This window comes from Eutrigla gurnardus (assembly GCF_963514095.1).
Source record: "Eutrigla gurnardus genome assembly, chromosome: 22".
Taxonomy (NCBI): Eukaryota; Metazoa; Chordata; class Actinopteri; order Perciformes; family Triglidae; genus Eutrigla; species Eutrigla gurnardus.
Window position 1 is genome coordinate 10,771,286 of NC_139933.1, and position 27,786 is coordinate 10,799,071.

A 27,786-nucleotide genomic window follows, 5' to 3' on the forward strand; every position below is an offset into this window, starting at 1 on the left:
GTTTCACACATAAACAAAAACATATGTAGTTTACAGTGGTATTTACACATAAACATGATATCATTTCTTATTTTTCTAAGCATATATTATTCCACAAATCTGTTGACGTCCAGATGAGTAAACCCAGAGCTTTACTGGGAAATGAACATGATATCCGAGGCATATTTTTAGCTTGTAAACATCAACATTAACACATTAGCAGCCAAGTGGTGACGAAGTGTAATTAAAGACCAGATTAATCCCCGCTGACATGCGTCCATCTGGTCCTCAAGTGCACGGATCAGTCGAGGACCAGCTGGGGGTTCTCGGATGTGAAGCAGCGGTAAACTCTGGCCGATATCTCCGGTCCGATTCGTCTCTCTTTCCCTCCACTTTTCACCAAGAGACCAGCCAGCAGTCCCTTCCTGTCCTCCTCTGACCCCAAGCCCCGGTAAGCCTTGAAAACAACATTAAAAATACGTTTTTATAGCACCTGACACATTTTTAGATATGTTTTTAAAGCAATACAAAGAAACATAGTCCCCCGATCATCATCATGCATCATGTTGGGAGTGTCCTTTATTCACAGAGCTCTATAAGACCATACTCAAGCACACTCTGGTGTACCTGCAGCAGCAGCTGTGGAGACGGATAGGCTGCCGTCACAGTGGAGGCCACAGCAGGGCTCACTCTATTCAGCTGCTGGATCTGCCGGCTCCAGACCTGGCTCAGCCCAGAGCCGTCCCTCTCTACCCGAACCCCGCCGGCCCACGAACCGTCCACGCAGAAGGGCAGCTCCACACGCTCCGTCAGCAGTCTGGAAAGACACGGTGAGGTGAGATTCCTCAGGTGCATTTTCCTGGTCTGTATATGTGACACAATGACTGAAGTGGCCGCGTACTTGAAAGGGCGCTTCGATAAGGCCTTGGTGACGGCACACACTTGGTTAGTCACCTCCTGCCAGCCATCCAAGAAGACCAGTGTGATGTTCTTGCAGAGCTGTAGGTACACAAGAACCTGAAGGGAAACGGAGACAGTACCAATGAAACCTGTCATCCTCCCTCTGAAAGTTACAAAAAGATGCAAGACTGACTAATCCTTGGACTCAAGTAAACTGACTTCGTTGACATCCAGGTTCTCCATCCCCCATTTGGATTGTAGCGTCTCATCTAGTAAATTCATACCGCCAGCATCCATCCTGTTGGTGAGTAAATCATCAAGTCAGATCAGAGAGTGTGCATGAAAGCTAGAAGAGAATAATAGTGTAATCCCATCAGAGATGATAAAGTCAGTACATAACCTGTAATCTGGCTGAGCACCTGTCACTAAGAGAGTGACCACCTTCTTGGCGTCCCGGTTGAGACGCTCCAAAATCGGACTGAGGAAAGACCCCATCCCCGTCTCCTCCTCCTCCTCGCTGTCTAGCATCTGCAATGGCGACGAAATAACATGAGGAGGGCCATCCTGAGGACATGCAGAGTTCGTTTATTACAACTTCAATGGTTGTGTACTTTCTTCACAGAGATCACTATGTCCACGAAGTCAGTCAGACCCAGCACCAGAAGCACTTGCTCCTCTTCCACCGAGTCTCCCTCCCGCTAGCGTTGAGCCCATTGAAGAGTAGACACAGTAGAGATATAAGTACAAATACCATAAGTTAATAAATGTAATGCAGCCAGAATATAACACTTAATTTGAATGTTTATGTTTATTATGTTATGAGAAGAGCAACGTGCCTACCTGAGGTAAATCTCTGGTCCAGGTGATGCTGTGTGGGAGCTGCTGGCTCTCAATGCTAAACCTCCACTCCAAGGTAGCCAAGGTCTCCAGCAAGATATCCGAGCCATCCTGTTGCAAAAGAGCTGGGGAAGAAAAAAAGAGAAAAAAAAAACGTGTGCATGCAGCATTTCAGTTTAATGCTCCCTTTGTGGAAGTCATAACTTCAGATGGTGCTTTTTGATTAGCTGCCTTGTAGCAATTGTTTTATACTTCTTTAAAAAATTTAATAAAAAGGGGGAAATACGTGCATTTTTAATATTTCTAAAAGTTAAAATATGTAATCAAAATATTATAATTTTAACCAATACCCCCTTGTGTTTATATTATATTATGTGTATATTATTGCGTAGATTGCATTGTTTTCTTCAAGCTATCAACATTATCCCAACTGTTGACAAGCTGGCCTTATTTGGGCGAAAGAGGTAAAGGAAAATTTCCGACGACCACTGAAGGCAGCATGGTACCTGGATCTATGCAGACCGTCAGACACTTGAGGCAGTTCTCTGGCCGGAGACTCTTCAGGTTCTCCGCAGCCTCCCTCCTCCTCCGCTGCTCCTGTCTCCTGTCCTCCTTCTCCTGGGCTCTGGCTGCCCTCTGCCTGTCTCTCGCCTCCCTTCTCTCCCCGGCTACCCGTCTGTCCGCCTCGACCTCCTCCTTGGTGCGGCGTTTTTTTGCGGGACTTGGCGTGCCACATGTATGCGGTCGGGGGGGAGACAACGTAGACGTTAAACTGGACCCAGTGTTTGTGGGTGACGATGGGAGGGCTTCGTACTTGTGTTCTGAACTCTGGTCCTCTTCTGTGCCGATTGTTACTGCCTGAACGACCTCGTCACGTTTTAACTTAGGTTTCGTCTCAGCGTCGCTTTCCTCGGATTCAGATATTTCCCATGTTTTCGCTCTTCGCAACACAGACATTTCTATGTTTAAAACATCCTGAAAGGTGAACGCAATTTGGAACAGCGACGTTTATATCGCATCGATGGCGTCCGGTGAGGGACATTAGAGAATAAATGCGCATTTACCCTTTACCCCACTAGAGCATTTACAATATAAACAGAGCAAAGGGTGGATTAAATCTATTTCAGTAGAAACGGCAGAAGGCACACAGAACACTACAGCTGTCTATGGCCGACACATCTATTTTATTGGATGTCATCTCAGGACACGCTGATAAAACACTGACCGAATCGATGGAATAGAAAAATAAAAATCCTAAAATTAAGGGATTTAAAAAATAAATAAATAATTACAATATTTAAAAATATATAGCTGTGTTGCTTGCAAAATTATTTTGATAACATGAATAATCTCAATGACTTTATACCCATTTTTTTTATTTCATGCTTTGCTACATGTTCATTGTAACCAAACAAAAATCACAAATTAATTAAAATAATAGATAATAATTATTTAATTGAAGAAAAAAACTAAATAAATCATAGAAAATAAAAAATACACACTCAATTGAAATCAGTTAAAGACATTTTAAGGACTGTTTTGACTGTTAAAAATCACAATTTATTTTATTAGATAATTTAATTGAAAGAACAATTATATCAAGATTTTCCTTCCAGACTTTTGACAAATTAAAAAAATGCATTCAATTACATCCTCTATTTTTTTTAATTGTTTTATTGTTCTATTTTTAATTTATTTTAATTTTTGGAATATAATTTAGCTGACACAGTTCCTCAATAAAGTTTACGGGGAAAAAACTGCTGTTTCGTTGAGTGCCAGATTTCCAAAAAATCTGCTGCGTCGTCACGCGCCAACAGCTTCATCCACATAGCTTTCAGAGCTGCGGTGCGAGCGGACGGTGGCCGACGAGTTGTGACGGACGTCAATGCAGCCTGCTAACCAGCCCGTTCATGTAAACAACGCTGGAGAATGTGATTTGGAAGTTTTTCTTGTATAGCCTCTGTCCTTTTCGCTCACGATGACGCAGCCGGCGGAGAAAGGTACGTCTGGTTATAGTTTTATTTTGCATAAAATAGTTCAGTCACCAACTTTAGCACAGCAGATGTGCAGACCTCCGTCTGGTAACCATCCTCAGAGGCTACTTCCCCGAAAAACTGGGCCACTGAGAGTCCGACTCAGCAGTTTATGCTTTAGCTACGTGCCGTTTAAGAGCTCATGTGACTGTATGGGAAGTTTCCAAAACCCCTGACTTTAGCGGTTACGGTTTGCTGTTTCATGAATGAATTTAGCAAAGCTAAGCTAAGCTACTGCTACAGTTTGTTATAAACACAACATTCCCCCATTGGGCCGAGTAAAAAAGAAATGTCCTTAAAGGGGTGAAGCTTCTTAAAGGTTCCCTCCGCACAAAATCTTTTCTTATTGCTATATATTGATTGATAATCAGATTTGTTGCTTGGTGATTGCCCTTTTTTATTTATTTATTTGAGCAAATCCATATATGAGACTAATTATTTTTCCAAGCTTAATATTGTATGTGTTAATACATTATCTATAGGGGTTGTTTAATGCTGCATGGTGATTGATTTCATCTTTTCAAAAGCCAGTAATTAACAGGAGTTGTATGGATAATTACTACTAATATATTGGAATATATTCTGTAGATATTACATTTCATTTAGCTTTCAATGAAAATGTAAACCAACATCCTGCCATTGCTTTATGTGTGTTGATTGGTCCATGTATCGCTTCCTGTCTGTGCTTTAGACTTGACTTTCATAGTGACATTAAACTCTGTAATAAAAGTAAGTCTCCAGGAGAAACCAAATCAATGTGTGATTTTGTTTTTTACAGTGTATTACCGCTTTGTGGTGCTGTTCTTTAACTGCCTGCTGACATTCGGCTCCTACTTCTGCTTCGACATGCCCAGTGTTTTGCAGGATCAGTTCCAAGGGGTAAGTAAGGGGTAGCGAGGTAGTACGTCCTCGGTATGTGGCTCGTTGGATAATTACTTAAATCACCGGTTTTCCCTTCATCTTGCAGAACCTGACGTGTTCCAATGCAACAGTGATCAATGCCACAGTGGACTGTGTGGTGGGATTGGGGATGAACCCTCAACAGTACAATCTTCTTTACGCCATCTACGCTTGGACGTTAGTACACAAGCACACAATGACCTATGTGGGAGAAAAACTCTTCAGGTCCAGTTCTGTGGCTGGTTCAGATGAGGACAACAGGGGCCATTCATCAGGCTCTGATTAATCAGATTGTGAGATAGCTGAGAGGTTTCTCAGAGTCAGTCCAGGAAGGAGGGAAAACCAAAAGGTTCTTTCTGTCAAGATCAAATAGAAATACTTCCTCTAATCAGGATAACAAAAGATAACCACAATCAAATAGGATATCAGCAAGACGCAATCAGTACAAGAGAGAGGAATATTAGGATGAGATTAAATCAAAACTGTGAAGTAACTCATTTTCTTCAACACCTACTACAGTAATGCTGATTAATTAACTTTTACAGTTGGTGCTCTTCTCTGTTAACAGGAATGCGGTCGTGGTGATCATGGCTGGGTTCCTGATCGACAAATTAGGAAATCGCTGTAAGACCACAAATGTAAATGAATGCAAACCAAACAACTGAGCTATGGCAATTAATTATAAATGACCCCCCCTTTCCTCCTCTCTGCAGTTGGGGTGTTTCTGTTCTCTTTTCTGTGCGTTTTGGGCTCGTCACTGTTTGCACTCGGCTCCCACTTCAAAGGAACGCCCTATCTGCTGCCACTCATGCTCACAGGCCGACTGCTGTTTGGATCAGGCAATGGATCCCTGACCAGTAAGCCCGCCTACATACTTACTCTGTTCGGTGTCAACTCAGGGGAATGTTCCTAAACTGCTCTTCTCACTTCCTTCCTCATCAGTTGTTCAGAACCGCATCACAGCCTTCTGGTTCAAAGGGAAGGAGCTGGCCCTGGCTTTCGGTCTGACCCTGGCTTTCTCTCGCCTCGGTTCGGTCCTCAACTTCTTCCTCACCCAGAAGTTTGAAGAAAAATATGGCATGCAGTGGACACTCTGGGGTGGTAGGTGATGGATAAAGGTGGGAGAAACATCCAGGTTTATGGCATGACTGAATACATGTTTATTTTATTTTTCCCATGATGCCTTGTAGGTGCAATACTGTGTGTGCTGGGCTTTGCGTCTGCCGTTCTGGTCAGTGCCCTGGACAAGATCGGCATGAGGCAGCTGGGTCTCGATGGTGCCATCCAAGAGCAGTCCCGCAAAGTGGTACGAACTCTATATTTGAATAATAACCCGTTTCAAACGTCTTTTATAAAGTGGGAGGATGGTGCAGAATGTAGAATCTCAGTTCTCCTTATTTAAATGTTTTAAACGACTACATCCTTTTGTTTCTGTGTGCGTACGTGTAGAGGATTCAGGATGTGAAGCTCCTGTCATTAAGATACTGGCTGCTGGTTCTCACCATCATGTTCTTCTACAACGGCATCTTCCCGTTTATAGCAGATGCCAGGTAGAGCTTTCAACACGCATGCATATTTCTCTGATTCAAATGGGTTTTTGAATGCCATGATATAGTGTTGTTTTTAGAATAAGAACATTGCTGTTTTTTTCCCTGTCCAGTAAGTTCATTCAGGATAAGTACAATGGCTACAGTCAGAAGGAGGCAGCCTATATCGCTGGGGCGGTATATGACAGCTCACTGGTCCTCTCAGCCAGCGTGGGCATTCTCATAGTAAGTATTCAGCATCTGTTGTATGAAGCCATACAAAATAGGTCAAGCTAAGTTGGCGTAACATGTGACATTCCCTTGTGTTTGTTCCAGGATTTTGTCGGTCTGCGGGGCATTTTTGCTTTGGCCTGTGCCGTCCTCACGCTGCCTGTGTTTGGACTTCTGGCCTTCACCTTTGTGCCTCCTCTCGTCTCCACCATATGGCTGGGAATCACCTACTCCTTTGCTGCTGTGAGCTCGAGTCAAAGCTTTAACATTTAAATTTCTAACACTTTCTTTCAGGCTCATAATTTCAAAAAAATAATAAAAAAAAAGGACTCTGTTGTCAGATATATTGTTGTTAATTGAAACATGTGTGCCTTATTCCAGGCAAGCATGTGGCCATCTATTCCCCTTGTGGTGCCTCAGGCGACTCTGGGAACAGCCATGGGTCTGGCCACCTCCGTACAGATGGTTGGGATTGGGTTGTCCAATCTGATTGTTGGGCAGATTTTGGGCTCCAAGTCTAGGTAAAAAAAAAAAAAAAAAACAGGGTCTCATTGCAATGCACTTGATGTTGCACATTATATTTTACGTAGTGTTTTCTCCATTTCCCATCCAGCGAAACTAAAATTCCGTTGTGGCGTTGGCAGAGGATGATGATCTTCATGTTGGCCAACACCATCAGCTGCATCGTCACCTCAGTGCTGCTCAACATCGTCGACCACAGAGAGGTCAGGCATCCTGTGTGTCCGTTATCAGCTGACTTCAGCAGAGCATACAGCGTGTTGAGTTAATACTTGTTTTTCTGCAGGGCGGGATCCTGAACAAGACGACCAAGCGGTCAGAGCAGGCAGAGAGAGACTCCGACAGAGAGCCACTCAACCAGGGAGAGGAAGAGCAAAACGAGGATGAGGAGGATGAGGCGGTCAGATCTCCTTCCATCAACTCCTAAGTTCTCTAAACACTTTACTGAAGAAGAAAAAAAAGTATTTTTATATACATTTTGTACCACTTTTCAAATTGGACTGGTTTATTGCACACCTCACTGAAAACCACACTACTTCTCCTGACTGTGTCTGTGGCTGCTACGTTAGATAATGGAGCAGTTTAATGCATCGGAACAAATATATCTGTCAACCAGTATTTACAAATACTGCCAGTATAGTGTATTCATGGAAACCAAGTATGACTGTTTTTTCAGTAATACAGGTAAAATTAAACTCTCTTTAACCGTTAGCTATCAACTCTACTGCCATAACTGGTTATGTGAAGCTTGTTGAGGTCATTAAATAATTTCAAAGGGTAAGTTTGCCACCTTTATGTGGATGGTTAATGTAGTCCTCAGTGCATTATATCTGTGACAGCTGAAGTTGCAGACACGGCTCCACAAGCAGGAGAATTCAGCTTTCTCAGTCATCATAGTACACGTGGGAATTATTCAGTTTAATACATCCACATTCCAACTGGCAACTTGTACCTTTTAATGTCTTGTTACACTGCGTGTCACAAAAATGTGACATTTAAAAAAAAAAAAAAAAAAGTTTTTTTTTATTATTTTTTAATGAAACGGGGAAATATTTGTACCTCCTAAATGCATGTTAATTGTTAGAGATTTCACTATGCACATAAAGAAGGGAATTTGATATTGGCATAACGGCAAAAATAAAATGTGTATAATAAAGTGCTACATGTTTTTTACACATTTGCTTGGTACCATTTGTTCCCCCATGAGTTCCAGCTCATTGTTAAGCTTTTTTGGCTCACTCTCACTACTCGGATAGTATTATTTTCAATTAAAACACATTTTAAATCAACCTTACATTGCTTGCTCAGCACTAAACAACAGAGGAAACACAGAGGAGCAGCTCAAGAGTCAGATATTTCCCTACAATCCAGCATGTAAGCACAATACCCCAGTAGGGGGAGCTCTTTACACACTTGTTTGCAATGGATAAGTCTACACCTCATGCAGTAAGCAGCTCTGCAGAAGAAACCTGTTTGTAAGTCAGTGTGGGTATTTAGGGGGAGCTAGTCATGATAACACTTCATATCACATCCAACATATTGTCAACGACTACAAGAATGCTTTCAAATAGTCACAGGCAAATATGGCACCACCACCACAAGTAAGTGTAACATGTTTTCGGTATAAACTTATTTCCCTTTAATTCCATTGAACCCAAACACGTGTGTTGCTGTATCATTTGAGCCATTTTATATTGCTGTTTTAAGAATTTTAACATTAATTTCATTGCTATCTTTCATTAGGTTTCTGGAAATATACCGTTAAACTGCAGGAGAATATACTCATCCTGTAAAATGATGCAGAACAATTAATGATGAGTCCAGGTATTACATTTTCCCACTTCCTGCAGGTAAACACTTTCTTTCATTACCAAGAGAAAGGTGAAAAGACAGGTTTGCAGTATTTAATTCTTCTTTCAATCAACTTCTGTCCATTTCCACAATAAATACACGCTGTAAACATCTGAACAGAATTCAATTTGTTTAAATGCAGATTAGAGAATGCCCAAACTGATTGAGACAGACCTGTCTGTCCTTGAATAACGCTGTAGTCCTCCAATACTTTAGTACTCTAACGATCCAGGTTCAGGGTGCCAAACTCCTGTCCCTGACTCTGTGCCAGGTTAAATGGGGGAGAATTCCCTGAACCAACGCTAAGTGTTCAAAAGAGTGCAATCCATGCTGAAGGACGGCAGATTACTGAGGGAAAAAAATCAATCACATGTACGGCATTTGCAGTCGGAGGGTCATGAAAGGTTCCTGAAAAATTATTATTTTCCTTGTATTCAGGCCTAATCCAACCAAAGATCAGAGGGACATGGAGATTTAAATCATACGACTATAACCGCGTACATAACTGGATGATACAATACAGCTCATAATCTCCTTAAGCAAGTACCCCGTCACTAGATTAATAGAATGATGCATCTCATGTGATGACGAGTCAAAGTCCCCGGAATAGGCAAGAAGGTTACCTGAAGGGAGGATTCCTTGAGCTCAGATCCTCTGTTTACCATGAAGATAAACCCTAAAAATATACCTCACTTAATCTCCTTAAGGGGCGTGTGGTAGGAGTTAGTCTTTGACAGCCCGATGGACAACACACACACACACACACACACACACACGCTGAGTCAGTCACACAGTCTTAGAGGGCAACCTAATACCTGACATTCAACGGAGGGCTTTAAACATCTCCATCTCCTGCTGTATGGTTTCTCACTTGGTGTCGGTCTGCAGCCTGAACTGTGTCGGTGAAAGCCTCGACGGCGTGAGTATGTCGGGCCTCCTCAACCTCAGCAACCTGGGCAGGATCTGCGGCTCCAGCAACAGCAACGAAATGGTAGTCCTGGACCGCGTGAAGAGGAAGAACTCCGTCAGACGCATGTCCATTATTGAAGATGGGGAAATCGCCGAGGTGCTCTACCTCATTCCTAAACAGTCCATGATGGACCAGCTGCCTTTCCTCAACCCCAACGACTACATCCTGTGTGAGAAGTTGGCCAGCATACCTGCAGAGATGACAGGTAATGAAGACTTCCTTATGTTGTTGTTATCTTGTTGTTTTCAAGACATCACATCATGTAATGCAAATACATTGTTATGTAATGTCGTTACAGTCTATGACATGTACCGTATGACTGATTTACAACAGGGAAAAGGCTGGATAATCGTTTTTATAATTTTATTTATTTTACCTTTATTTAACCAGGGAAGAATCACATTGAGATGGTTTCTCTTTTACAATAAATAGATACATAATACAAAGTTAGAAATTGAAAACAGGAGCAGACAATTTGGAATGTTTGGTTGAGATATGACTTAAACTAAAGTGAGTGAAATGAAAGCAGTGCGTTTGAGTGACGTCTGCTTTGTTTTTATTTAATAAGAAGGAATCAAGCTTGACCATCTTTACCGTTGCAATATTATGTCTGCTAGTCAAACTGACTTTGCTTACAACCTGGAATTAAAGTGGATTTTATGTGGAATTAATGGAATGGACTGCTGTGGAGCCATTCCAGCTCCTTCAGTGGTTTGGTGTATTTTGTTGCCTCTCTGATTTATGTCCTCCTTGCTTGCTGTTGAGGATCGGCCCTCTTGGCGTGTTATGGTACCATATTTCTTTCCATTTGTGATAATGGTTTTAATGGTGCTCTGTTTGATCGTGAGACAAACAGGTGGGCCGTGTTCACACTAATATTCCTGTTCACCACAAAGCCCTGGTGAGAGTGAATCTGCCTGATAACGCCGTGTATTGAGAACATGTACCGACCAGCTAAATGATGTCATCACTGACGTTTTCAACCTGTTACAGCCATCATAATCCCTGCACCTAAAACGTTTGCAGTGACCAGTCTAAACCGTTGACCCATGTTCTGATGAAGTGCTTTGAGAACATCAAAAACAGCATCCTCTCTCTGCGACTGGTCATTAGACTTCCTCACAGACGCCCAGACTGAACCAGACTCCAGAGACTGAGACTCCTAAATTCATCCTCCACACCCCACATATCATAAAGTCGTGTTTCCTGTTTGTATTTTCTCGTGCAGCAGAAACTACAAACATGTTGTCGTGCAACCCTGTTGTGCCAATAATCGTTGAACCTTGTACCTTGTAATTAAGTGACTTCTGAAGATAACTGGTCGCACCGGATATTGTTTAAGGGAATACATATGCACACATCACAATGTTTTTTTTCAGACTGTGTATATGAGGAGACAGGAAACAGAAAATATGTATCCAATCATTTCAAAAGCATCATTAATGAGCCGGTTGTAGATGAAGGAGTTATACACATTAAATGTGTGGGATTAAAACAGTCTCTTGTTCAGTAGTCGAGGTCAATGTTCAGAAGCACAAGAGAACTTAATGCCACTCCTACTGTCCTCTGTCACAACACACACACACACACACACACACACACACACACACACACACACACACACACACACACACACACACACACACACACAGGCTCGCTCTCTCCTGCCCTCCTGTGTTTCGGACCACCCCCTTTCCCTTGGACCAGCAGTCCGGTTAGTCCCTCTCCTCACTGTGATCGGCTGCAGTGAGACGAGCAGACACCCAGCTGTCATGAAAGAGAAAGGTAGACATCTAAGTGTGTGTGTGTGGCTGAGGATGTTAAAGCGAGGGTGTTTGGCCGCCTGTATTTTTGCTTTTGCGTACTTATGATTAGTTTTACAACTCGTTGGCATTTGGTTGATCTAAAGGTCAAAAACAATGATTGCCTATGACTTTGACTGAACTGCTTGTTATGTAACTGCACGTTATTTGTAATCTCGTGTGGGAATTCTGGAAAACGAAATGACATGCTGTAGTTTTTTTTTTCCATTTATTTAAAATATTTGTGAACTGTTAAGATGAGCAAACAGGGATGATTCTCAAACCTTTCCCAAATCTAGAAATCCAAATGTGGAGATAAACGTACGGTTGCCAAGTGGGGGGAAAGTGCACAGCTGTTCCAGCTAATTGTAGTGCATCATGGTGGGTCCACACCAGCATGTGATTTCAGCAGTGTTACTCAATTAAGCTGTGTTTTGCTCTGATTGTTGTACTTTGCAGCCACAGGGAACAGATAGATATTCTATTGTGCTGCTGCAGTGATTCTTTACTCAGAGTTTCTGTTAAGATGAACAGTTTGCCTGAAGTTGCTCGACTGATACCGAATAAGTTCACACTATTCACTAATTGAGCATTTTATAATAAGAGTCACAATAGGTGCTTTCTAAATGGGATACGTGAAACTGGGCAGGATCATTTTCACTGGTATTAAATTATGTTTCTCTGTTTGTGTTTTCACTTCAAGACCAAATGACCGAATCATTCAAATGGCTCAAATGATAGTTCTACAGTATATGAAGCACAGCTATTGTTTTGTTGCTTTGTACTTTACATAGAATTAGAATGAGGTATATTTAAACATCTGCGTAAAAAAAAACGTTATGAAGTTTTAAAATAGACAGTCCCACACTCCTTCCACACACTTTCATAGCAGGAGATAGTGGGCCGTGTGATTAGCTGCGCGTCTCAGGTTTCCCTCCATTTGCTGTCTTTCTAAATCGACCATTTGCTAATACTTCACACCATATCAGCTTCACATTCTGGGAGAGATCAAGAAAGAGCGGAAGACATTTTGGATTCTTAAAATACATCCGTCTCAGGACTCCGTGCTCGAGTGTTCCCATCCACACAGGAGGAGAATATCACACACAGGCACACATATTGTGTTTCTGTTTACATACAGTACAATGTCCTTCTCCGTCAGTCATCTTACAGCAAAACAAAAAACCTTTCTAAGCAGTAGGAGTATGTATGTGCTGTCGTTGTGTTGGCACCACAGCTCTGTCATTAACAAATATCTGAGGCGTTCGAGGACAAAGGCCAGTTTGGCTGGCTTTTAGGTCTTTGTTATGGTGCCATGGCCCAAACAAAAAGGGGTTTCATTCTCACTCGTTTGGCAGAAATAACACTTCTTTTTCACAAGATGCTGTCACAAAACAACCTCCTACCACTACTGACAGGAATAATCTTTAATTCAAATCTATCTATCTATCTATCTATCTATCTATCTATCTATCTATCTATCTATCTATCTATCTATCTATCTATCTATCTATCTATCTATCTATCTATCTATCTATCTATCTATCTATCTATCTATCTATCTATCTATCTATAATATAGATATCTATAATAATCACCACAGCGCTGCTTAATATGTTCACAACCTTACAATACCGGCAAGCTTTATATTAACCCTCTGGGAAGCGCGGCCTCTTAATCTAGTTTGTTGCTTCGTGCTCGTTACCATAGTGACAAATCTCTCCTGTCGTCGGGGTCAGACCTGGGGTCACATACCGACGGTGCTTGACTGAGTTTTTTTGGCATTCGCCAGGCTGAGTTGGGGAAAAGTTTAGAAAACACTTCCCTTTCCCGCTGTGAGGGTGAGGAAATCTTTGTGTTTGGGTCAAATGCGTTGAGACTCAACTCACGCACGCATGCGCAACTGAGATCAATGGAGGTGTTTCCAGTGTGGCTGCTCTCTGGTTAACAAGTGGATTTGTTGCATCTTTTTCTGTGGTCAAACCGTCCGTGAAACAAAGAAAAGATGATGTCTGTCAGTATACGACGCTTGGTGTCCACACAGCGCTCTCAGTGTGCCACATTCCTTCCCTTCTCTCCTCTGCTAATCACATTCAAGACCTCTCAAGTGGCCTGAGATTAGATTGTACAGACATCCACGGCCTCTCTGTTGCCATATGAAGAGAAAGAGACAGTGGGAGAGGGAGTGAGCTTCTTGCTGCAGTAGGAGACCTTTGCACACGGGCTCATATAGAAATCTCTCGCTGGTGTTGTTGTGTGGGATCTAACGTGAGAAATAATGGCTTCTTCGTGAGCTCCTGTGTGTGTGTGTGTGTGTGTGTGTGTGTGTGTGTGTGTGTGTGTGTGTGTGTGTGTGTGTGTGTGTGTGTGTGTGTGTGTGTGTGTGTGTGTGTTGTGCCAATGCAAAGCGTGTCTGTGCATTATGTTCAGTTACGTGAGCACTGACAGGAGAGACTATTGTATTGTGTTGTGATGAACTGCTCAGGCAGAAGAGGATAAAAGTTTTGGAGGTATTGGAAAAATGTGTAGGCTATCAAAAGTCCCCAAAAGAAGAAGGGCATTCCCATTAGCCGTGTCCCCCATTTGTGTTTATTCCAAATTAACAAATGTTTATGTAAGTTCAGTGCTTTAAGCAATGTTTTTAACACAATGAACATAGCGGCTGTCATTGAGCATGCTAGCATGCTGCTCCTAGAATGCTGTTGCTAGCAACGTTGCTAGCATGTTGTTGCTAGCATGTCGTTGCTAGCAACGTTGCCAGCAAGCTGTTCCTAGAATGCAGTTACTAGCATGTTGCTGCTAGCATTTAACGTTAGCCTAAGGCTGGCAGTGGTGGATTTAAACTACCGGTAGTCTAGTACATATACTGAACTGCTGTACTTACAAGTACATGACACTTTTTACATCTTTCCATTTGATGCTATTTCAAACTGTACTTCCACAACATTTCAGAGGTAGAGATATTGTACTTTTTAATTTACTACATTTATTTGTCAACAATAGTTACTCTGATTGATACTAATAACATTGTGATGTTTAGATGTTTTTTTAATTTAAGCATTGATGCATCAGTGATTAGAATCTGGAATAGAATATTACTACTTTTACTTAAGTAGAAGCTCAGAGTACTTCTTCCACCACTGCTGTCTTGTTATTCCACATTTATTGTAACTGACATTTTTGCTAAATTGACCACAACTTTTCAACTTTCCTTGCATGATAAAACATTCAAACATGCATGATAAAACATTCAAACATGCACGATAAAACATTCAAACTAGCAGATATATTCTGACAGTACTTTCTGTGGGCAAATATGAGACTGTAGAAGTACTTGCAAACATTTACACAGGATTACAGGATCGTTTTGTCATTAAAACCTTATCAAGTGAGACTGGCATTTTTTTTAAGGATAAAGGCCAAGACATTGCATTTCCGGGCACTATAAAATTACATTTTACATGATTTGCTGATTGACCAATAATAATGAACATGTCATTTAACTGATTCCTTTATTCCTCTCTCCTGTAGTACTTCAGGATGGTTGCCACCCATGTTCTCCAGGGGGGAGGCGGATCATCCCATGCTTCAGGTGTGGAGACCCATGCAAGGGACAGGTGCTGCGAGTCCAGTCCAGCCACTTCCACATAAAGTGCTTTACCTGCAAGGGTGAGTGCTATCAATACATTCACTCTCCTGCAATCACGCCTCAGTCACAATAGAGGGGAGCTCAATGGCATTGAAATTTAGATATGTGACACTCGAGCTGTTCAATAGGACTGGAGTACTGTGGTGGGGTTTGATCTTAAATTAAGAATTTAAACTCAGCATTGATTTCCCACTTCAATAAAAGAAATGTGTTAACAGTTAAAAACATGGATGTAAGCACTAATGCAAGAGACATGTGACCCGTTAGGTTGCATTAAAACACCTTGTTTTCAGTAGATTAGTTTCAAATTGAGAGGAATTTGCTTGTGATTCAAGTCATCCTGCTGGTGCCATCAAATTCAATTCATTACAAAGTATTCTGCGTCTACAATGGGCTGTTGTGAGAACCTCGTCGAGCCTTGTCATTCCCCAGAGTTACTTTGTTTCGTGGAAAACATATTTCCTCAGCTTGGCCATTGTCCCGCACTAATCGAAACCGGCAAGCTTCTCGTGTTGTTGCCCTTTCATCGCACAAAGAGACTTTCAGAGCAGAGAAGCCTGTGCAGTGTTTTAGCAGTGAGAAGACCTGGAGATCGAAATAAGCCTTTTAGTTTTAGTGAAACGGTTGTCAAAGTAAATTCAACTTTATAGTACAGAAAAGAAGGGGAATAACAGTTGTTACAGTGAAAAAAATTATGTTTTAGTATAATTAGTATTAAAAGAAGACTTAAAAGTTATATTATAAAAAGTCAAACGTCAAACAGGAATAGAACAGAGAATAGAGCATAAATCTGTCCTCGGCATCTCTGCCATCTGTCCTGTGCATTCTTTCATGGCAGGTTCAGAGTGACGGTGTCAGAAATGGGTTGTGTGGTATCAAGTGGCTCCAAACGAGCCGGGACAAAACACTGCCTCCCTGTCAGGAACTTGTCAAACACATAAACACTTCAGAAACCATGAGGTCAGACAGCCCAAATAGCATTTATCTCATCTCTTTGACGCATTACATAGTTGTTGTTAACTTACTACTGTGACAACAGCTGAGAAAAAAAAACATTACTGACCCAAAAAACCAAAGAAATTTTGATTCATACAAAACATCAAGAGATATGAGAAGTTACAAACACCTTGTCCTTGCAGTTCTTCACGAAAGAATAAAAGAACACAAAAAATAAAAGTAAGGCAAAAGGCAAAGTTAGTAAACCATACAAATAGACCAAGAGGAAACTCCAAAGGCTGAGATTTTTGAATGACTTCAGGATATCATAGGTAATAATAATAATAATAATAATAATAATAATAATAATAATAATAATAATAATAATAATAATAATAATAATAATCATAATCATAATAATAACTTTACTTGTATAGCACCTTTAAAAACAAAAGTTTACAAAGTACTTTTAACAGAGTACATTCAAATCCATACACATATACACATCACAACGATGAGCTAAAAAGACAGTAGAAAGACAATAAGAGAAAAATGTATTAATTAATTAAAATTAAAACGATGACATCACATTAAAGCAAGTCTATAAAAATGTGTTCTAAGGTAAAGGATGAGAACAAGGCTATTGAATGTCCGGTTTGTTAAAGCTGCATTAACTGAGCTCTTTGGCGACTTGATCGGGAACAAGCTGAAAACAGAAGACACATTTTGTGACATTTATAAACTGAAATAAGTCCAACCAAACTTGTCTGGGGCTGGACATCTGATGGGCGACACCTTTCACATTACACATTGACCCAAGATAATAAAAAATAAAATAGATGATTTTAACTTTCATGTTTGACTGCGTGTCCATGTGCAGTGTGCGGCTGTGACCTGGCTCAGAGTGGCTTCTTCATGAAGAACGGCGACTACCTCTGCCCGCTGGACTTCCAGAGGCTTCACGGCACGCTCTGCACTAACTGTGGGGAGTTTGTGGAGGGAGCGGTGGTCACGGTGTTGGGGAAGACCTACCACCCGGCCTGCTTCGTGTGCACCGACTGCAAGTAAGTTTGGAGGCAGAATAAAATTTCATAAAAATGTTCCAAAGAATTGCGTGGTGTTACTTCTGCCTGGTTCTGTGTTTCTCAGACAGCCCTTTCCTGCCGGGGATTGCGTCACCTTCAGTGGAAAGGACTGCCTCTGTCAGCGCTGTATCCGACCCTTGTCTCCCACTCCTAACGACGTCAGCTGTTCCACGAGTAAGATCCACTCTCCAAGCAAGGACGTTTTTTAAAAATATCAAGAACATTTATTTAATGAAGCTTTAAAATAGATTCAAGACTTTGATCCCGTGCAGACATAGTCAGACAGTCGATTGTTGGTCAGCTGTGGCCTCAACACCAAGGTGACATCACCTTCAAAGTCCTGTCACTCTCCTGAGATCCTGAGGTCACTGACTCGGTACAGACTAGGAGATACAGTACTCAACTCCCCATCTCAACTTGACCTTTTCCACCTGACGACTATAGATAGGACAGGGACCAGAAGAGGGTCCAGACTAATAAAGTCTCTGGATTAAGATAATCTTGCTTTAACGTTTAAAAAAAGAAAGTATCTACAGAAAACATCTCAAATAGTTTGGTTTACTCATCCAAAACTAACTAAGAAGAACAGATACTGGAACTACCGGTAGTCTAATATGAATTTAAAAGGCAGGAACCTGTTCAGATGAGGAATGTCCTAATTGAATATGTATGCTTGTGTCCTCAGACTGCTCCGGCTGTGGTAGAGACATCAAGAACGGCCAGGCTCTCTTAGCGCTGGGCGGCCAGTGGCACCTCGGCTGCTTCAAGTGTAAAGCCTGTAAGAAAGTGCTGAGCGGAGAATATATCAGCAAGTAAATACAAAATCTCTCATTCAGAATTCTTGCAATAGTGCATTTTTCCCTCGTCGTTAGAATTAGAGACGATGTTAGCAACCGATCACAACTAATGATGATTTTAATACCAATACCTTTCAGGGATGGCGTCCCCTATTGTGAGAGAGACTACCAGATTCAGTTTGGGGTACAATGTGAAGCATGTCAGAAGTTTATCACTGGAAAAGTCCTGGAGGTGAGAAGTCTGCTCCTGATTCTACCTATGTTTGCATAATTGGAATACATTTTGTGACAAACTTTTTGTTTTTTTACGTACATGTGCATAGTTTGTTTCACGTTTGGACCAATACATGTTCATTTTGAATTCTCGCTAATAACTGCACTTTTGCCTTTCTGTCATCAACTATAGGCAGGGGAGAAACATTATCACCCCAGCTGTGCAAGATGCAGCCGATGCGACAAAATGTTCACAGAGGGTGAAGACATGTATCTGCAAGGTCAGTTTGAGATGTAGGCTGGTGAATAAATACATTGGAAATGTTTTTTTCTAAATGTTCAGCCTCTAATCTGTTTCTTTTGACATGCTGTCATTGTTTTATTTAATTTGTTCCATTATGTTGCTGCTTTAACAGGATCAACAGTTTGGCACCCAGACTGCAGACACAGAACTGAGAACAGTTACATGGTAAGACAATATCATACATATAACATCTCAAAATGTCTTCATTCATATGGTGGTTTAACTGCTGTTACCTGGAGGATGCGAGGGTGATATCAGTCTCTGTCTTTACACATTCTCTTCCCTCCCAGGCCAGCAGACCAAAAACACCTACTCTCGATTTCTTTTACCCCCGACATAAACTGAAGGTTAATGTGAGCGGGTCGGCCGTTTGCAATGAGTTGAACAGGCTGCATTTTAAGATTAACCGCACTCGCTTGTTTCATAAAGCAACACTGTGCACCTCGGGCTGGCCAAATACATCTTGTGAAAACACACAGTATAAGAGGAGCATTTACATTATATAATAAATGCAATAGATACATTTCACATAAAACATTTTAAAAGCAAGTTGGCTGTAGAAGATGAAGAGTGAGTGTTGACAACGATGCATGCTTGGCTATGTCATTTCCTGTCTGCTCAAACCTTCACAATTTACCATAATATAAACCAATGTATGAGGTTTTTACCATGCAAAACAAAATCTGGCTGATATATTTTCAATATACATATAAAGGTGTTTTTTTTATTTATTTTTAATGCACATAAACTGCATGATGCCAGGCCCACGCTGCTGCATCATAATTCCTAGTGCTGGCTTTTGCCCACAAGAGTGACCAGATGTGTTGTGTGAGGTGTTAAGAGAACATAATGGAAGCTGTCCACCAACACCTGAGCTGAATCCTATTCATCAAACAAACAGATTTTTCTTCTTCTCCCCCTTTCAGCCCACTAGGTCCTCATCAGAAAGCTCCTGCTCCCGGCCGGGCTCATGCACCCCGGGGAGTCCCGGTCGAACCATCTGTGTAAGTTCTGGCGACATCAACACCTTCCATGGTGCACAATTCACCGTGGCTCGATTTACATTTCATTTATCCTTTATTCATACAGGGGAGTCGCATGGACAAAGTGTCCGTCTTGCAAGATCTTGCTTTTTGTAATTGAAGAAAAAAAAAAAAAAACATTTAGGAAAATAGCCAATGTGGAAAAAATACATTGAAGAACCTTAAAATCTGTTTTCTGTAAACGTACCTTTTCAACTTCACCTTGACTGATCGGAACTAGTTTTTATCTTCTAGAGCAGAAACAGTTTTTCAAATGTGGTTGAATGATTTTCTCACATCATCCACATATTGAACAGGAATTTAGATTTATTTGCTGAATCAATTTGAATTCATTGGAAGTTCAGATTGAATGTGTTTGTTAAAAAAACAACTTGGTGCTTTCTGTGTCCCTTTTCCCCCTCCACCTGGTCCATAACTATATGAACCATAGACTGTTGGTTTATTGTGTGGAATAAACTCTACCCCCATTGAAACACCTCAAAATATGAGCCAAAAAAAAAAAAAAAAACGGTTGACCTCTTTATACCTGGAAGCCTGAGAAATCATTATAGTGAAACAGAAGCAGGCCGCAGATTATAATGTTAATCTGTCCATTTTTTCTGTGCCAAAGTCAGACCATCGCGGTGTTGTGGGATTACAGTTTATTCCTCCCTGAAGTGGTGTAATGAGTGACCTTTGACCTTCATGTAACCCATTCCGTCTGCTCCTTCCTCCCTCTGTGCCCCTCCCCCTCCTCCCTGTCCTTCTCCCAGGCAAAAGTAGATAACGAGATCATTGATTACAGACATTTAGCAGCCATTCCCAGAGTCAAGGCTATATATGATATAGAGCATCCTGATATGATATCTTATAAGTCTGTGAACGGCAACTCCTCCACTTTGGACAACAAAGGCAACAGACAGGACAAGCAAAGCCTTGCAGAGGTAACTTCATTCAGTGCTGTATGCGGTGACTTTTTTGTTTTCTTCTCGGTTTGATTTACGAGTCAAGCCAATTGTCATGCCTGACTTCATGAGAAAACCTCATAACTCCAACTTTGGTGATTTTTTTTTCCAAATCCAGATGAACAGACGATTACAGGATTACAGTAGAGACTATGTCTTCCTCGTCTAAAACAATTGAAACGATGCTCAGGTTCTTCCTCAAATCCGACAAGTTTGGAACTACAAGGTTTTCACCTGAAGTCTCTACATTGAATGTTTATTTTATGTATTTATTTATTGATTTTTTCATTCATGATTTAGTCACCAGGAAAGGTATCTGAAAATACAGAGGTAAATATATGTTTTATTAACTTCCCTTAGTTAAGCTTGAGCAGCATACAGTATTATGTGCCAGACCCCCTTAAACACTCACTGATGCACGATATCCATTCAACACTGGCTTTGTGTCTTTCAAGGAGAGCTTTGAAGTCAGAAAGTACATGCCAAAATCCACGAGCCACCGAGGGTATTTCGGAGTTCACACTCAGCACACTCAGCACAGCTACACTCCGACTCTGTCCAGGTCACCGCAACACTTCCACCGGCCAGGTGAGAAGCAAAAGTAAAATTCTCTCAGTCTTCTTGTCACCTTTTGAAAAGATAAATAACCTCCCTCTGCTCACGTCTTCTCTGTTTCTTGCCACCTTCCCTTTATCTCGTCTCCCCTCCGCCGCTCCTTCCTCACCCCTTTTGGTGGAATAACACACAGGATCGATGCTTTCTCCCACTTTATTATCTGGCAACAATGAATCACGCCCCACTTCCCCTTTATGTCACCACTATCTCCCCCACGCTCAAGGTAAGAACCCCCGCTCTTCTTCTCTCACCCTTCTGCATCCCCCACCCCTTCATGTCTTTACTGTCAAACAATTATCTCCCATCAAGCATTATTATCTAATCCCAAGACTAACTGATTTCAGGGTCTGAGTTGGAATTGACAGAAAGGGTCAAAGAGCCATCTAGTGGTCAAAGTTCAGAGACTGCCAGTCGCCCACCAGACTTTTCATATCAAATCTTAAAAATACACACCGTACCAGCTGCTTCCTTAAGATAAGCCACTTTAATCCATCTTCTCCTTTCTTTTCCATTTTGCTACATTTTTCTCTTGTTCTCTGTCACCACTGCTCACTAAAAACCTACACTAAAAAAATCCTTTGTTGTTATTTATAAAACTGGTGTAAGTGATTAGATAAGTATTCCAGTGCCTGTTCCAAACTTCACTCACACAGTCCTCTACACTCCTGTGCCTATTTATAGCAGTGCTGTGGTTTTATAAAGTATTTTGTTATTGCATGTGTGTGTGTGTGTGTGTGTGTGTGTGTGTGTGTGTGTGTGTGTGTGTGTGTGTGTGTGTGTGTGTGTGGATTAGATATGACAAGCTCTGACCTGTAATCGCTGGCATGTTTTTTGGGTGGAAACTGAAAATCGCTCCCAACCCGTTACCAACCCCCACAGCCTTGATTTCTGTATAGTGAGCGGTGATCTTCATATTACATTCGATTTTTCAATTATTTTCATAACAAAACACAATGAAATCAACTGGAGTGTGCTGCTCTTCCAGCCCAGTGAAGTGTCCTTGGGCAAGGTATTAAAGCCCAAATTGCTCCCGAAGACTGAGTTGTTTAGATCCTGATGGAGTGTTCCCATGGCAACCTCTGTCATCACTGTATGAATGGATGAATGTTGACATGTAGCACTTTCAGTGTTGACCTTTTTTTTTATTACCTAAAGCTAATTTCAATGCTTTAAGTGTCGTAAAACATACTCCATATGAATAATATGGAAGAAGGCAAACGGAGACTACAGTAGGTTTTTGCTTACGACATTATTTTGGTCCTGCTGTGTGATATTTTAGAAGGATTTATCTGCTGACACTGCATTATTTTCCATCCACAGACGAAGGCTTTAACATGTACAGGAGGCCTCCAATTTATAAACAGCAAGGTACAATATGACCTTTTCATCCTTCAGGCAACCTTTTAAAAGGTTCACTTACTCTGTTGGTTGTTATCTAAGCTGTGTTGTTCTAAAGAATGTGTCTTGTACATTTTATTCTACTATAGAGTTACTAACGCAATTTTGCTGTAAAGATAAAAATAGAACAGTTCTGAGAAGTCGGTTTTACAGAGGAATTAGTGAAAAGGCTAATTAAAGAACCTAGCGAGGTAAATTCTTCTCAGTAAGTCTGATCTAATTTGGGCAAAGAGCTGCATCTGACTGTAAATCGTCTCACGATGAGCTTATCTGTCTGCTGTTTCACTTGATCATAGATTCAAATTCCTCCACAACCCAGACGTCCTCTCTGCCTGGATATGGTCGCAACAGCCTTAATCCGGTAAGAGCAACATCACTGATACCTAATTCCCCCTTCAGCATTATTGCGTAAGACTATTAAGTGACTTTTCCTTTGATCCAGCAGGACGAATTTAGTGCAAATGTGCATCATTTTGAACTCTGTGACGCGCTGTAAACGAGTCGCATGCTTGTTTTTATTGCTTTTTATTTGTATAGGGTTTCCCTGGGGATAAAAAACAAAACAACACACTAAAGAAACTAAGAGGTTTATAATTAATGTCCCCCCTGTTTTCCTCCCTCTTCTCGTTAAGCCACGATCAGCAGATTTCTCCCATTACAGCAGTGACAGATTCAGAGGTGAGTATGTGTAGTCTTTATTGTTGATCACAATATCAACTCATGGATGATTCTTTTAGAAACTAATTAGTTTTGTTGTTCTTTGCCTTCCCCCCTGCCTTTCAGAGTTTAAGGTATGTGAAGAGAGCTTTATGTGACCCTCCTTTCCCTGTTTGGTTTACTGCATGTCCAAAGGACTGGCCTCACCTCACTGGTTGCATGAGCATCAAGTATATATTATAACTCAAGTCCATTCAATTCAAAGTTGTAGATGCAGCTTGCAGATTTGCTACATAACTGACTTTCTCACACATTTTTTAAATAAATAATCTTCACTTGCATTTGGCTTTTTTCTCTTTGAAGTGATTAATGGCCGCCGTGACATTTTCCCATTGCATGTGCTTCATTCTGTAGCTCATCCATGACGATCAACATCCATTTGCACGACTGGACCGAGGAGTGTCTATGCCTAATCTGTTGGATCCAAAAGCAAGTATTGTTTGTCTATCCGTGTGGACCAGAGGGGAGTTTTCGCTGCAAAAGGCTTGTCGTGCTCTGTAGATTAGAAGATTTAATTCCACAATAACAATAATACAAATAACAATATGCAGGATTCAAGGACAACTTCCTTGGCATCCTTTATTTATAACAGCGTATGTGGAAATAAGTCTTTTGTCACAAGCTAATATAGGCAGAATATTATATATATATTCCCTGAAGGCTGAAGCGCTGGTACTATAGCGTACTACTGTGCATGACAACTGTACAGCGCTTATAAAAGATGCATATTTGCATGATATATATGATATATCCTCTCCACTCTGGCTGAACTTGGCATAACCGACTCTGCTCTCACCTGGTTTACATCATACCTGACAAACCGCACCTTTCAGGTCACATGGAATGGCTCTATGTCCAAACCCTGCTCTCTGGACACAGGTGTCCCTCAAGGCTCAGTATTAGGACCGCTTCTGTTCTCACTATACACCAGATCACTAGGTTCTGTTATCACATCGCATGGATTCTCCTACCATTGCTACGCTGATGACACCCAGCTGTTCCTCTCTTTTCCCCCGTCCTCTGACGCTCACATTGCAACTCGCATCTCGGACTGTCTGGCTGACATCTCTGTCTGGACAACTGCACATCACCTCAAGCTTAACCTGAATAAAACCGAACTCCTCTTCATCCCAGGGAAAGACTGCCCTCGCATGGACCTGTCGGTCACTGTTGAGGGCATCACAGTATTTCCTTCCTCAACTGCGAGGAACCTGGGTGTAATCCTCGATGACCAACTATCCTGCACCCCCAACATCACTGCTGTGGCCCGATCCTGCAGATTTGCCCTCTACAATATCCGCAGGATTCGGACCTTCCTCACAAAGGATGCAACGCAGCTCTTGGTCCAAGCACTGGTCATCTCCCGCCTTGACTACTACAACTCTCTCCTGGCCAGACTCCCGGCCTCTGCGATTAAACCATTGCAGCGTATCCAGAACGCTGCAGCACGCCTTATCTTCAATCTACCCAAATTCTCCCACGTGACCCCCCTCCTCCGTGACCTCCACTGGCTCCCTGTTGCAGCACGCATCTAATTCAAGACGATGACACTGGCCTTCAGGGCCATCAATGGAACGGCACCTGCCTACCTTCAAACACTGGTCAAACCTCATGCCCCGAAGCGAGCACTTCGCTCCTCTACTTCAGCTGGCCGGCTGGTACCACCATCGCTGAAATCAAACAAATGTCGCTCAGCAAAGTCCAGACTCTTCTCCGTTCTGGCGCCTCAGTGGTGGAACGAACTCCCGACTAATGTCAGGACAGCAGAGTCATTTGCTATCTTCCGAAAAAGGCTCAAGACTCACCTGTTCAGACTTCACCTCGACTCTACATAGCATGACCCACTAACACCCTCCCTCGACACCCCCCCCCCCCCCCCCCCCGCAAAAAAAAAAAAAAAAAAACCTTACCTATAGCACTCAGATCGTAGCACTGTTGCTCTTGAAGTACTACTTTACTCAGATGAGGACCTAACACTTGTTCTATTTTTAGCTCTTACTGCATCGGCAATGATACGTCGTGGTTTCTTTGTTTCCTTCTTTTGACAAATTGTAAGTCGCTTTGGACAAAAGCGTCTGCTAAATGACCTAAATGTAAATGTAAATGATAAACGAGGTTCTAACGCCATCTCATATCTCGACAGCCCATAGCGTAACTGTACAAATGATTATGAGTGTGTAGCATGTGAGATAATCAACTTATAAATCATTCTCAACCCGTCTTTGTTTTGTCAAGGTCTACCCTTACGAACTGCTCGCAGTGAGTAGTAGAGGACGAGTGAAGCTCCCCAAGGATGTTGACAGAACAAGACTTGAGGTAAGATGTGAGAAAAGCATTATTATTTACATGAACAGACAGAAACCCCATTGAAATGACTGTAGAATATTTTTCATTTGATTTTAGCCTGAATGCTAGACATTGTTTAAAAATTGGATGTTGATAAAGTCCTTGACATTGACATCGTCTGCTGAAAGGTTTTCCTGAAAACAAGATCAGCCAAGCCTACAGTGTCAGTGATTTTAGAAGACCTTCACTAAACAGATTGTCTTTTCCACACATTTGTTTTATTCTTTCTTGCTTTCCCTTTCAGCGTCACCTATCCCCGGATTCATTCTCTGAGGTCTTTGGCATGGCGATACAAGAATTTGACATACTTCCGCTGTGGAAACGTAATGACATGAAGAAGAGGGCAAATCTCTTCTAGACGCGTTGTTAATATGCAGCACACAGTTCTGATGGCCCTTCACCTCCTATAATCAGACATCGTTTCGTCTAAGAACTGAACACAATATTGTGTTTCCCAGTTAGTTGTAATAATGTTTAAATGTATAATACCTCAAAGCACATATGAACTTGGTACAACTTGCTCTAGTCTTGGCTTCGCTAGACAGACGTTATTATTTTATCTTTCCTAAATCAGCCTTGTCTCCCCAGAGATTACATACAGTTCATCTCCATTCGTTATAAATGCAGCAGGTAGCGTGGCAATACCTTGGATGACAATGCATGAGAAAATGTATTTTTCTGCTCGCCTTCTTAAAAATGAAAGAATGATTGGTTTTGGAGTGATCAGAGTAATAATGGTGTTTAAAAGTCAAAAACGGCTGGTTGATGTAAGCTTGTCCTCAGTAAAGGCCTTTGCATATCATTATTAATACCCTTTCAGAATAATACGTCATGATACCTGATGTATGGTGCAGTGACTGGGTACATGTCATCGACACATCATTTTTGACACAATATATGGAATGACTCCCTCGGTGGTCGTCGTTACTTCTAGATATTATATTTTTGTTATTCCGTTGAATCTCATTTTGTCCTGTCGTGGTTACACAAAAACAAAAACTGAAAAGAACATGTTTTTACTAAATGACAACTGAAATGTGCTTAACTGGATTCTTAAATGATTAATTAACATGATTTTGATTGATTTGTTTTTGTTTTCTGTTTTCCCCTGACTTAGCCAAGGTACAAATCATTGTGTATGTCGCCTCCACACTGCCGTCCTAACCACCCCTCAAACGCACTGAATAAAATCTCACCGTTCTTACAATAAATGTCTCTTTATTGACACAATACGAATGTATGAGATTGTTTATGTACGATGAGGTGTCTGTTTTAAGGCCATATTTATCCGCATAATTTCCGTTGTTTAGTGAATCCCCTGGGGAGAATCAGTATCGACTTGGAAGATTGTTTTTAAATAGACCTCAGTGAATCGGCCTATGATGACAGACATTCTTGATCCGGTTTTCTCTGCAGAGAAACCTCTCTGTACAGCATGCATTTCTTTAGCACGCAAATATCAGTCAGAATCAGCAATGAGTACAGAATTAGTTGAAATTCTACCCTACTTTCCCGTCTACCTGTCAAAATCAAGAGACAGATGGTAAGGAAGCTGCGTGGAAGAACGCAAGCAAAGGACAACCAAGCACATCCTCTAAGTTTTCCATGACTTTCGTTAACATCTTGCTAAATATCCATGACTTCTATAGTGTAATAAGATACGCTGCTTATTGTTATGACATACATTTCATTTTGTAGTGTGACTCTAGCTGAGTTAATTCACCGACTTAACTTCACCTGCCATCTCTCGCTCGTACATTCGTTTGTTGGTTTGGCTCTGATACATTTATATTTATACGTTTATATTTATAGGTATGTTTTTATTTCTTTTTTCCATCTTTTACTCAGTCTTGGACCCAGCCATTGGACATTTCCGACCAACAGATGGTGCTCTGGAGCCTTGAGTCAAAACGCCCCTCCAGGATCGCTTTCCCTGTTTCAAATGAACATCTGCAAGGCTTTGTTTAAGCTTGTATTTGAGACATTCTTTTTATCTACTCGCATCTATCAAAACAGCATGCACTCATAGCAGGAGTAGGCCTAGTGTCAAAATAGCCTCCACCACGGTCCCTTCCTTTGTGAGTTGGCCTCTATAACAAGATGGGACAATGTAAACAAATGAAATCATCATAAAGTGTATTACATTCATGCTTTGCTTCAGTTGTTTGCTCATCAAATCGACTAAATTGAT

At 41.4% G+C, this 27,786-nt stretch overlaps 3 protein-coding genes across 6 annotated transcripts; 2 read left to right on the forward strand and 1 right to left on the reverse strand.

Annotated features, from left to right (window-relative positions):
* Positions 1-58: 58 nt before the first annotated feature.
* eme2 (essential meiotic structure-specific endonuclease subunit 2) lies at positions 59-2,751 on the reverse strand. Of its 2 annotated transcripts, none has more exons than XM_084039849.1 (8): positions 2,223-2,751; positions 1,720-1,841; positions 1,491-1,577; positions 1,280-1,407; positions 1,099-1,177; positions 881-996; positions 607-796; positions 59-436 (listed from the first exon to the last, which is right to left on the reverse strand). In XM_084039849.1, exons 1-8 carry the CDS (start codon positions 2,671-2,673, stop codon positions 281-283), a joined length of 1,329 nt encoding a protein of 442 aa, XP_083895975.1. In that variant the 5' UTR covers positions 2,674-2,751; the 3' UTR covers positions 59-280. The 2 variants fall into 2 exon arrangements, with proteins under 2 accessions (XP_083895975.1, XP_083895976.1); XM_084039850.1 differs by having other exon boundaries at positions 1,491-1,573; positions 1,719-1,841.
* An 806-nt stretch (positions 2,752-3,557) lies between these two features.
* On the forward strand, positions 3,558-8,139 carry mfsd1l (major facilitator superfamily domain containing 1-like). Its single transcript, XM_084039918.1, has 13 exons — positions 3,558-3,716; positions 4,528-4,628; positions 4,717-4,826; positions 5,218-5,273; positions 5,363-5,506; positions 5,592-5,750; positions 5,840-5,955; positions 6,099-6,199; positions 6,310-6,421; positions 6,512-6,649; positions 6,788-6,927; positions 7,020-7,131; positions 7,212-8,139. Exons 1-13 carry the CDS (start codon positions 3,695-3,697, stop codon positions 7,350-7,352), a joined length of 1,452 nt encoding a protein of 483 aa, XP_083896044.1. The 5' UTR covers positions 3,558-3,694; the 3' UTR covers positions 7,353-8,139.
* A 1,435-nt stretch (positions 8,140-9,574) lies between these two features.
* On the forward strand, positions 9,575-27,381 carry LOC311008325 (actin-binding LIM protein 1-like). 3 transcript variants are annotated; one of them, XM_084001883.1, is made up of 19 exons: positions 9,575-9,951; positions 15,080-15,217; positions 17,014-17,197; positions 17,283-17,392; positions 17,904-18,030; positions 18,154-18,247; positions 18,422-18,509; positions 18,645-18,697; positions 18,823-18,885; positions 19,459-19,536; positions 20,328-20,498; positions 20,820-20,849; positions 20,975-21,107; positions 21,268-21,357; positions 22,455-22,502; positions 22,829-22,893; positions 23,165-23,218; positions 25,485-25,565; positions 25,840-27,381. In XM_084001883.1, exons 1-19 carry the CDS (start codon positions 9,636-9,638, stop codon positions 25,951-25,953), a joined length of 2,037 nt encoding a protein of 678 aa, XP_083858009.1. In that variant the 5' UTR covers positions 9,575-9,635; the 3' UTR covers positions 25,954-27,381. The 3 variants fall into 3 exon arrangements, with proteins under 3 accessions (XP_083858009.1, XP_083858010.1, XP_083858011.1); XM_084001885.1 differs by lacking the exon at positions 9,575-9,951 and adding an exon at positions 11,446-11,531 and having other exon boundaries at positions 25,840-27,378; XM_084001884.1 differs by lacking the exon at positions 20,820-20,849 and having other exon boundaries at positions 9,576-9,951.
* The last annotated feature ends 405 nt before the right edge of the window (positions 27,382-27,786 follow it).

Excerpts from the sequence above, each read along its gene's own strand:
- eme2 (XM_084039849.1), bottom strand. The coding sequence starts at position 2,673 with ATGTCTGTGTTGCGAAGAGCGAAAACATGGGAAATATCTGAATCCGAG. Across the intron at positions 1,178-1,279 it reads GGTGCTCAGCCAGATTACAG|GATGGATGCTGGCGGTATGA; the intron begins GTTATGTACTGA and ends ACTCACCAACAG. Across the intron at positions 797-880 it reads TTATCGAAGCGCCCTTTCAA|ACTGCTGACGGAGCGTGTGG; the intron begins GTACGCGGCCAC and ends GTGTCTTTCCAG.
- mfsd1l (XM_084039918.1), top strand. The coding sequence starts at position 3,695 with ATGACGCAGCCGGCGGAGAAAG. Across the intron at positions 5,956-6,098 it reads AAGAGCAGTCCCGCAAAGTG|AGGATTCAGGATGTGAAGCT; the intron begins GTACGAACTCTA and ends GCGTACGTGTAG. Across the intron at positions 6,422-6,511 it reads CCAGCGTGGGCATTCTCATA|GATTTTGTCGGTCTGCGGGG; the intron begins GTAAGTATTCAG and ends TGTTTGTTCCAG.
- LOC311008325 (XM_084001883.1), top strand. The coding sequence starts at position 9,636 with ATGGTTTCTCACTTGGTGTCGGTCTGCAGCCTGAACTGTGTCGGTGAA. Across the intron at positions 18,510-18,644 it reads TGAAGACATGTATCTGCAAG|GATCAACAGTTTGGCACCCA; the intron begins GTCAGTTTGAGA and ends CTGCTTTAACAG. Across the intron at positions 18,886-19,458 it reads GACATAAACTGAAGGTTAAT|CCCACTAGGTCCTCATCAGA; the intron begins GTGAGCGGGTCG and ends TCCCCCTTTCAG.